Below are 10,673 nucleotides of genomic sequence, written 5' to 3' on the forward strand. Positions count from 1 at the left end.
GACTGGAGTGCATCATCACCCCCGGCAACCAAATTTTAATTTGATTTTATATGTTTTAAAGTTTAATTTGTTTTAATTGTCGGTTTTAGTGTTACCCTCCCCTTTTATAGGGGGCACTTGTAAATTTACGGTTTTAGGGCCCAAAAAAACCCCCCAAAAAACACAAAAAAATATAAAAAGCGCCTGATAAGTGTTTGTTGTGTCCTCCAGGTCGGGGGGGCACTTGATCTGTTCAATTTTGTTTTGCTACAAAAAGAGTTGTAAAGCACTTTGAATCAGCCGGTCCAGGCAGCGGGCGGTCGAGGGGGTCGTTCAGCCCGACTGCCTGCCTCTCTTCCGCGCTTATATCCGAGCCAGGGTGTCCCTAGAGATGGAGCATGCGGTGTCCATCGGTACGCTCACGGCCTTCCGCGAGAGGTGGGCGCCGGAGGGACTGGAGTGCATCATCACCCCCTGGCAACCAAATTTTAATTTGATTTTATATGTTTTAAAGTTTAATTTGTTTTTATTGCCGGGTTTTAGTGTCCCCTCCCCTTTTATAAAGGGCACTTGTAAAATTTGTGATTTTAGTACCCCCCCCCCCAAAAAAGGGGGAAAAAAACAAAAAGGCACTTGTAAAGTGTCTGGAGTGCCCCCCAGATCGGGGGGGGGGGCACTTGATTTAATGTTTATTTATGTTTTTCTCCAAAAGAGTTGTAAAGCACTTTGAGGCGTCCTGTTGTGGTGAAAGGCGGGTATAAATGCAAGCCTTTGGGTTAAATGGGCTTTTCCTGCTCCAGCGGTGGGGTGTCACGTGAGCCGCACCACACAGCGCCTGCAGGTTGGGCCGTTCAGGTGGGCGCCCGCTCTCCGTCACACGGGGAGGGAAGCGAGTGTCGCGGTTGCTATGCGCTTAGACCCTAAACCCTGATACAATCCAGCGCGGCTTGTGGCCCGAGGCCTCTCACCGAGTTAAAAAAAAACAAGCCCGGGCCCTCGGGGAAGTTGCTGGGTGAGGCGGGCGTTCGGGCCGGCCGGTGGAGCGGAGCGCAGGCCGCGGCTGGTTCCCCTGGGCTTGGGCCCGGCTCCTGTTGCTGGGGTAACCGGGCCCGCCGCCTCGTGCACGCGGCTGCTGTGTGTGACCCCCGTGTCGGCATTAACCATCCCCCGACATTAAATCCAACCCTGTGTTGGGCAGTTTGTCTGTCTGTCAGCCGGCCGGTGTGATGCAGTCACTTTTTGAGTGGCTGATTTAAGAGTTTTGTGCTCTACGCAGGTAAAATTATGCGCATGTTTTGGCCAGACTTGTCTTTTTTTTTAAATGCAGCAATATTTGTAGTTGTACCAAAACTATGTTTCTAATCTAATCCAATTTGCAATTACAAACACTGCATCTTTTATCTGTTCAGTATCATATCTAATTCCTGCTCCAATACTGGCCAACTCAAAAAAAAAAATAGCCCCAGAACGCTAACTACACTAGACTGGCCCTAATTGAAAGCTTATGTGCAAAGAAGTCGTTTCATGGACTTTATAAATTAAGCTGTAGAGGTGTACTTGATGATTTTGTATTGCATGGAAGCCTGAAGGGATAAATTGGTGTATTTCTAGGTGGGGTCCAGGGCATTTTCCTTCTCCAAAATTGAATCATTGTATAAATTTTAATGTATTCTGGTAAACTTTTAAGTGGTTTTATACTTAACAATTTACATATTTAAATCTAAGAAAAGAAAAAATGATATTTAGATTTGTATTTTTTTCTTGGCTCAGTAGCTCCTGCATTAACCTTCTCTTGCCCCAGTTCACCCAGGAACTCTCCAATTCCCCATCCTGTCAGGGACTTTCCTTCAAACCTGCCAGCTTTTAATGTCTTTCTCCCCAGATTAACAGCTCCTTTATATCTTTACTGTTGTGGGATCATACTGTTTGTAAATTGGCTGCTGTGTTTGCCTACCTAAAAATTGCAACTGCACTTCAATGTACTTGGCTGTAAATTGCTTTGTAACATTGTTGAGGATATAAAAGGTGCTATATAAATGCATGGTCATGCTGTAGGTGGGAACTCCTATTCTCGTGCGAATTCCTACCCCTGCGGTGGTCAGAATCGCTTCCATTATCAGCAGGAGTAGTGCTGACGGAAGAGGTGCTTTGTCCACAATGATATTTCTTAGCAAACCAACTGAACCATGTGCATTTTGATTGAACTTTATAAATTTAGTATTTGTGGCCTGTTAATGGGAGAATTGCTGTTAGCGATTCTGTTGCCAACAGTACAAGTTGAAGTCTACTGCAAGTTCTCCTGAACTTCCTTGCAAAAAGTCCACAAGTTTTGTCTTTGCTGTCAAATCAATAAAAGGCCTGTTGCACAGATGCTATGGTTGCTTGATGTGCCAATGCCTTGTTTCATAAAAGTACAGTGCAGATTTGCATTTGATTCTCCATGTAGGAGTTCCCAATGCCAGTCTGTTTGTCTGAGAGAGATCCAACAAATGTGCCCTTCTCCAAGAGAGGGCAATTTGGAGATTTCATCAGTACTTGACAGAGCATATAAATGTACAACAACAACTTGCATTTATATAGCACCTTTAACATGTCCCAATACATTTCCTAAGCATAATCAGACAACATTTGACACTAGGCACATAGGGGGATATTGGGACAGGTGATGAAAATTTTGGTCAAAGAGGTAGGTTTTAAGGTGCGTCTTAAAAGAGGAGAGCGGTGTTTAGGGAGGAAAATTCACAGGAAAAGCACAGCCACTAATGATGGAGCAATGAAACAGTAGAATATTTCTGTCATTCTAGACTGACTGTGAAGGCAGGTAATTACAGAAAGGCATTGGCAGGAGGTGAGAACAGGAGGAGGAGAATGTAGTTAAATGTAAATGAATTTTGCCATGTTTTAACAGGTAGAAGCGCAACGGGAACTGTAATGAGCAAAATGTCAAGTTCCACAGTCACACCACCAGAGGGCAATGTGAGTATATGGATGTCGCTGAGCAAGCATTCGGCATACTTTAAAAAAAAAATTCTCTTCCAGTCGTCTCTTGCAGCTAATAGTTCAAAAGATACCTGCAGCCTCTGCTACCTTGATTAGCCTGAGAGGTCAAATAATGTTGATCACTGCCAATAAGTTTGACTGACATAGTACATAAACTTAATTAACTTCAATACCAAGATCTCTATGCTACTCCAATTTTGGCGCCTCGTGCATCCCTGATAATCACCCCACCATTGGTGGCCGTACCTTCAGCTGCCTAGGCCCTAAGCTCTGAAATTCCCCTCTTTCTCCCCCCCCCCCCCCCCCCGGCTGCGCCTCCACATCACTACCTCGTTGGCCTTTTCATTTACGATGTTCCTTTAAAACCTATCTCCTTAACCAAGCTTTTGTCACCTGTCCTAATGTGGCTCGGTGTTAAAATGTAAATGCTCCTGTAAAGCACCTTAGGATGTTTTACTACGGTAAAGGCACTATATAAATGTAAATTGTTGATGTGTAAGCTTGATGATCTGTGGCCTTTTCTCATATTCTTTTGCTTACATTGTACGATGGGAATGCCACTTTCAATTCATTTGTAAGCTAGATGAAAGCTATAGATTCATGGAATGGTTACAGCACAGAAGGAGGCCAGTTGGCCTGTCGAACTTGTGACTGCTCTCTGCAAGAGCACTTCAGCTGTCCCACTCACCTGCCCTTTTCCCCGTAGCCCTGCAATATGTTTTCCTTCAGATACTTACCCAATTCCCTTTTGAAAGCCACAATTGTATCTGCCTCCACCTCCCTTTCAGGCAGTGCATTCCAGATCCTAACCACATGCTGCATAAAGTTTTCTTTGTGTTGCCTTTAGTTCTCCTGCCGATCAGCCAGCTTAAATCTGTCCTGAGACTCCGCCCTTCCACCAGTGGGAACAGTTTCTATCTACTCTGTCTGGACCCTTCATGATTTTGAACACCTATCAAAACTTCTCTCTACCTTCTCTGCTCTAAGGAGAACCCTAGCTTCTCCAGTCTATTCCTGTAACTGAAGTCCCTCATCCCCGGAACCATACTTGTAAATCTATTCTGCATCCTCTCTAAGACCTTCACATCCTTCCTAAAGTGTGGTGCCCAGAATTGGACACACTACTCCAGATGAGGCTGAACCAGTGTTGTATAAAGGTTCATCATAACTTCCTTGTTTTTGTACTCTATGCCTCTATTTATGAAGCCCAGGATCCCGTAAGCTTTTTTAACCGCATTCTGAACCTGCCCTGCCACCTTCAATGATTTGTGCACCTATACCCCTTGGCATCACTGTTCATGCACCCTCTTTAGAATTGTACCCTTTAGTTTATATTGCCTCTCCTCGTTCTTCCTATCAAAATGTATCTCTTTGCACTTTTCTGCTTTAAATTTCATCTGCCACTTGTCTGCCCATCTATAGACCAGCCTGTATGTCCTCCTGAAGTCTATCACTATCCTCCTCACTGTTCACTATACTTCCAAGTTTTGTCATCTGCACACTTTGAAATTGTGCCTTGTACACCCAAATCTATGTCATTAATATACATCAAGAAAAGCAGTGGTCATAGTCCAACCCCTGGGGAACACCACTCCAGTACCTTCCAGTCTGAAAAAGTTCACCTGTTTTCTGTCACTTAGCCAATTCGTATCCATGCTGCTACTGTCCTTTATTCCATGGGCTTCAACTTTGCTGGCAAGCCTATTATGTGGCACTTTAATCAAATGCCTTTTGTAAGTAATGGGAAAATACTCTACTCAACTAATGACAGACTTCTGGGTGGGAGAGGGGGGAAAAGCATGGCAAATATTCCAAGTGCTGAAGTACATAACAATGTCTCTTCATTGACCACTGCAGAGCTTTGAGATCCATTACGTAACTGGCGATCTGTTTAGATGTCCAGCACAGGACGCACTGGCACACTGCATCAGTGAAGACTGTCGTATGGGAGCAGGGATAGCCGTCTTGTTCAAGAAGAAGTTTAAATCTGTTCAGGAGCTGCTGAATCAGAGTAAGATATTAAAGTTATTGGAGAAATAAAGTTTAACTGCATTTTACCATTTGAAACGGGTATGCTGATTTGTCAATTGCTGTAGCTCCACCCCAAATTCTAGTCAAAAGAAAAGACAATTAAAGATCTTTCAGAAGTGGACTTGTGCCCCATTCTCCTGTATTCATGTGTGTATAATTCACTCCAAAAATATAGCTGAAACATCAATTTATAAGTTGTACTGTTCTAGCTCCTCAAATGTCATTCACAACTGCTAAAAGTACAACTCTAATTACTTTTTAAATGTAGTTTTTAATCTTTTTGCTAACCAACTACAGGATATGTTTGGATTAGCTTATCCTTTTTCAGAGGTTCCAGTCAAACTGGCTTTTCACCCCTTGTGTTCAAGAAAATGTTTAAATGTCCAATCTTGGGGAAAATAAATAATTTTTGTTACACCGGCACTACCTGAACTTGTATTGCCAGTGTTCACTGTAAAAGTGTCACCTACTGTTTATTTTTGAGGACTTCATTGTAAGAAAACTGTGGGTTAGCTCCTTAGAACTTGCAAACTATTAACACGATAAACAAGTCTATTGTTCCTATAATTGAATCTGACATGGGCCTCATTTGTGGTTCTTAATCTGACTTTTCCTAAATCTATTGTCACACTTCATTTGTTAACTTAATACAATGTGTTATTAAATCTGTCCACTTGACATTTGGTTGTAGCATCTTTGCAAGGCATTGACCTATTACTAAAATGACCATTTTTTTCACAGGAAAGAAGACTGGGGATGTGGCAGTGCTGAAGACTGAACAAACATACATTTACTATTTGGTAATGAGAATATTTCAATCATTTGAGTACTGGAATTGTTCATTTGAATAATCTAAAATTCACAACTTGCAGAATAAATACGTATTTTAACCCTTTGATAGATTTTCTTTGGTTTTCCGTTGTGCCAGGTTTGTAATGAGTGCTGACATTTCTGTTCCTTTTTTGTTAAAACCAGAAGAAAACTCCATGCAAAATGCAGCAATCAGTCCCATCATTAAAAAAAAAAGCAGCAGTTATTTGTGAACTAAGCTTGGGAGGGGTTCAGGCTCCAGGTTTAACTAATGTCTTCAACCTTTAAACAACAGTGCACTTGCAGAATGATTCTTGTCTGTGTTGCACCTGTTACATGTGAAACTCTTCTGGTTGGGGAGAGCAGAACAAGGGGCCATAATCTTAAAATTAGAGTGAGGCTATTCAGGGTTGATGGCATAACTTCACAAAGGGAATTGGAAATCTGAAATGGCTAGGTCAATTGAAAATGTCAAAACTGAAATTCATAGATTTTTGTTAGGGTATGAAGGGATATTGAACCATGGTGGGTAAATAGAGTTGAGATACAATCTGACTCCATGTTTCTCTCAATTTGGGGCAGGTTTTCAAATTTGCAGACAATTGTACAGTTACAAATAAATGCGCTAAATGCCATGGCCAAGATTTTGTTACAATTCACGTGGGTTACTGTGAGTAAAAGATACATTTTAGGATGTCCCAAAGTGCTTGTCACTTAGGTACTTCTAAGCCAATTTGCACATGGCAATTAGATAATGACCAGATAATCTTAGTGATGTTGGTTGAGGGATAAACATTGGCCATGACAATAGCAGTATGTTCAAATAGCAATGCCATGGCCCTAAAAAATCATTGAATTGCCATATTAATATTTCAATCTGTCTCTGGGGCAGAATGCCAGGGAGGAATGGTTTCTGCTACCGCGGGGCACTTTATTGTATTTAGCTATACTGCTGACTCAGGTTATAACACCATTGCAAACTCTTTAAAATTCCACATTGCTCCACCTATACCAATGCTGTGAAATTTCAGAACACTAGTGGTGGTGAGAATTAAAATATGAAACTAGTTTATGCTGCATTGTGTCATAAGATTTCTGTTGAAGGCACAGTATTCATCTCATAAAATTTAATATCATTTCTGTTCTGACTTGCAATTCTGAGAATGCAAAGGGTGGCCTTTTAAATTAACTTTCAGCTTCTGTGTTCAGCTATGTTAATCTTCTGCAATGCCCAGTTATAAATGTACCTTTTTATACTAATTACAGGCAGGATAACTCTATGCCTTTCAACTCAACCAACAAATATTGAATACCCTATCCCCATCATTGCATAGCTCATGGTATGTGAGTTACAAGGGCAATTAGATTGTAAACGTGTTGTTGGTATTAAGTGGTTTGATTCTTCCACAGATTACTAAAGAGAGGGCCTGGCATAAGCCAACCTATGATAGTCTGCAAAGCAGCCTGGAAGCCATGAAGAAACACTGCTTGAATAATGGAGTCATGCACATTTCAATGCCCAGGTAATGATAGGAAAGTTCAAGATGTTTTGTCCACGGTTGTCCATTTGTTTAGTGTGTAGTTTGTTATAGAGAAAAATTGATGTGTCTGAGCATCTTTTCATATTAACATGGAATCTTATCTCGTCACTAAATGAATTTGAGGGCAGCTTCATCTGACAAATTGGCTGAAAGCAGGTCCAAAGACTTAGTTCAACCCATTGAAGTCCAAAACTCAAGATTGACCTGGTTGCATCATACAAGCTAACTCCTCTAGCACCAACAGCCCAATTGCAACTAGATGATAGAAACTGTGCTCACAGCAGGAGATGTTAAACCATCACTATTGGGGCTTTAGGTCTTTGGAGTCTTAACATTCTGCGTCACCAGGAGGCCTGGATGGACGGCATTACTAATGTTGCTGTTTGCTCTGCAGGATTGGATGCGGACTGGACAAACTAAAGTGGAACGAAGTTGCTGCGAGAATTCAAAAAGTCTTCAAGAACACTGATATTATAATCACTGTGTACTCTTTGGAAACACCTGTGTTAACGGCGCCCCTACACTATAAACGGCGCAAGTATTCTACCTAAATAGCATATGGGGATCAACTCATTAGAAACATCAGTGTAGATGTATCAATACAGTAAATGGCACAAGTGTTCCATCTAAATAGCATATGGGATGGACTCAATCAATTTAGTCATTCTTTGATTCTTACCATCCAATCAACTAATGCTGCCAAACAGTTATTTCTGCTGACAGATCTTGAAACTATTAGCTAAATGATTTTATTGTAAATAATTCAGTAGGTTATTTAACTTCATAAGATGTGATGGGTGAAATTCACCTTTTAACGAAAAGCAGAAGAGTGCCTGTTTTTCACTAACGTGTTTGACAAATTCTGTTCTCCCGAATTTTTTTCAAAGCTGTGCATTCCTAAGATTTCTTCGGATTAAAAATAGGCATTCGCCCATTCTTTAGAGGAATTCATCTGCATACTGCATTCGGAAGTTAAAGGATTACCCCTTCTCTTCCCGCCCCAGTTTGTCAATCTTTTGACATTTTGCATCGGTAAAATTTATATTAACCTGCTTGTATGTTGTATGCCTAACAGTTTATTGTGCTTTTCTCTACAAACCCAAGACCGTTACAAATTGTGAAGTTGGGTCTTTTTACTATTGTTTTTCAATATTAAAGATTAGCAAACTTAATTGATTTTAGTGTAATTTTTAGGAAATAAGTGGCTGAGAGTTGGTGTCATTTTCTTATTGGTAAAATATGCAGAGTTTTCTTGCTGAGCTGTGGTTTAAAGCCTGAATGGTAATATTTTGACCATTTTTGTCCTTTGGCACTATTACATTGCACCGTTTCTTCATGTCATCAGGAAACTGACATTTTGAGACTTGTTGCAATAAATGTCATAATTCATGAGACACACTTATTTGCATTTACGGCTAAAATATGCTTGAATGATACAAGGAGAGTAGGATTCTGCTACATGTTGCCTGAGACACAGATGCCTGTTTTACAAGCCTTCCTGCTAGTGGGGTGGGCAACACATTAATAAATGAGCTGGAGCACCATTGTGCCCAAAGCAGTTTTTGACAATCTACAAAAACCGGTTGTCCTGAAAGATCCACATTTGAGCTTGCCAAAATTCCCTAATATAAAAATAATCAATTCAGTCTGTCTGATATTACTATATGCTAACTATCCACAAGGAGCAGTGTTGGCATGGAAAGGAGTTCATTTATCCCTGGGGTAGGTTTTGGGCGTTAAGCATTGCCTGGGAGGAGTGCAAAATGGAAACTCCGGCATGGAGGTTCGGCATTGAAATTAATGCTTTGCAAGTCCAGAGGGTTCTGTTACCAGGTGTGCAAATCTCTCCTCCAGATTTTCCTTTGTGCTCTGCCTAGGGCTTGCCCACCTAGGTGGTAAAAGACTAGAACATCTACACATCTCCCAGTGTCCAAAATGTGGCAATACAAAGTCTTTGACACAGAGAATGCATGTACTTGGACTAGGGCATAATGAAGGTACAATGATTTTTAATAATCTGATATTAACATGGTTATAGGTGTGATCATGGACACCATTGGAAACTGACAAGTTTTCAAGCTTCAAATGGGTTTTATTGAAAATTTAGTGTCTGGATTTGGGTTCAAAGCTGGATCTTGTACATGTCACCCAAGCTTAAAGTGAATTGAGCAACTTTCACTTAACATAAGGAACCTTGTCATCGGCTCCCTTTAAATATATATTTTTTAATCAACAAATTACAAAGATTTAATTACAGTTGATCTCTCTTCATTCATAGAATGATACAACGCAGAAGGCCATTCATCCCATCATTCCTGTGCTGGCTCATTGAAAAAGCTATTCAGTTCGTCCTGCTCTTCCCCCTAGCTCTGCAAAATGTTCCCCTTCCAACTATTTATCCAATTCCCTTAAGTTATTATTGAATCTGCTTCCACCAGCCTTTCAGACAGTGCATTCCAGATTGTAACTTGAGTAAAAATGTTCTTGTCACCTCTGCTTTTACCAATTGCCTTAAATCTATCCGAGGGTCATTGACCCTTCTCCCATTGGAAACACTTTCTCTTTATTTACTCTATCCCAACACTTCCTGATTTTTTTTTTTATCACCCCTATAAAATATCTCCTTAACCACCTGCTCTAGGGAGAAAAAGCTCTGTTTCTCTAGTCTCTCCGTGTGACTGGAATTTTTAATCACTGGTACCATTCTAATTTCCTCTACACTCAAAGTCTTCCAAAAGTGTGGTGCCCAGAATTGTACACACTTCTCCAGCAAGGCCTAACCAGTGTTTTATAAAGGTTCTAAAAATAACTTCTTTATTTTGTACTCCTGTCTCTGTTTATAAAGCCAACTGTTCTGTCTGCCTTCTCAACTTGTCCTGTCACCTTCAAAGATTTGTGTGTGCACCCCCCAGATCTCTGTTCCTGCTTCTCCCTTTAAAATTGTATCTTTTACTTTATATTGCTGCACCTCATTTTTCCCTACAACAATGAATCCTCTAACTTCTGTTAAATTCCATCTGTCTGTTTCACCTGTGACTGTCCTCCTGAAGTCAGTTACTATCCTCCTCACTGGTTACTTTTGTTTAAGTTTCATATCTGCAAACTTTGATCTATATTAAGGATCTGGACTTGGATACACAGGCCATCATTTCAAAGAGCAGTGGTCCTAACCCTGACCCTTGGGGGAAAGCACTACACATTTCTCTCTAGTCTGGAAATGACCGTTCACCACTGCTCTCTGCTTTCTGTCCCTCAGCCAATTTCATATACACGCAGTCACTGTCCCTTTAACCCTATGGGCTTCAATTTCTA

At 40.9% G+C, this 10,673-nt stretch overlaps 1 protein-coding gene across 2 annotated transcripts; it reads left to right on the forward strand.

Moving 5' to 3' along the window:
- Positions 1-753: 753 nt before the first annotated feature.
- On the forward strand, positions 754-8,533 carry LOC139227806 (ADP-ribose glycohydrolase OARD1-like). Of its 2 annotated transcripts, none has more exons than XM_070858865.1 (6): positions 754-834; positions 2,888-2,955; positions 4,837-4,990; positions 5,752-5,810; positions 7,231-7,343; positions 7,756-8,533. In XM_070858865.1, the coding sequence occupies exons 2-6, from the start codon at positions 2,911-2,913 to the stop codon at positions 7,910-7,912; spliced, it is 528 nt and encodes a 175-aa protein (XP_070714966.1). In that variant the 5' UTR covers positions 754-834; positions 2,888-2,910; the 3' UTR covers positions 7,913-8,533. The 2 variants fall into 2 exon arrangements, with proteins under 2 accessions (XP_070714966.1, XP_070714965.1); XM_070858864.1 differs by lacking the exon at positions 754-834 and adding an exon at positions 841-1,255.
- The last annotated feature ends 2,140 nt before the right edge of the window (positions 8,534-10,673 follow it).

Source organism: Pristiophorus japonicus, chromosome 17 (assembly GCF_044704955.1).
Source record: "Pristiophorus japonicus isolate sPriJap1 chromosome 17, sPriJap1.hap1, whole genome shotgun sequence".
NCBI classification, from domain to species: domain Eukaryota; kingdom Metazoa; phylum Chordata; class Chondrichthyes; family Pristiophoridae; genus Pristiophorus; species Pristiophorus japonicus.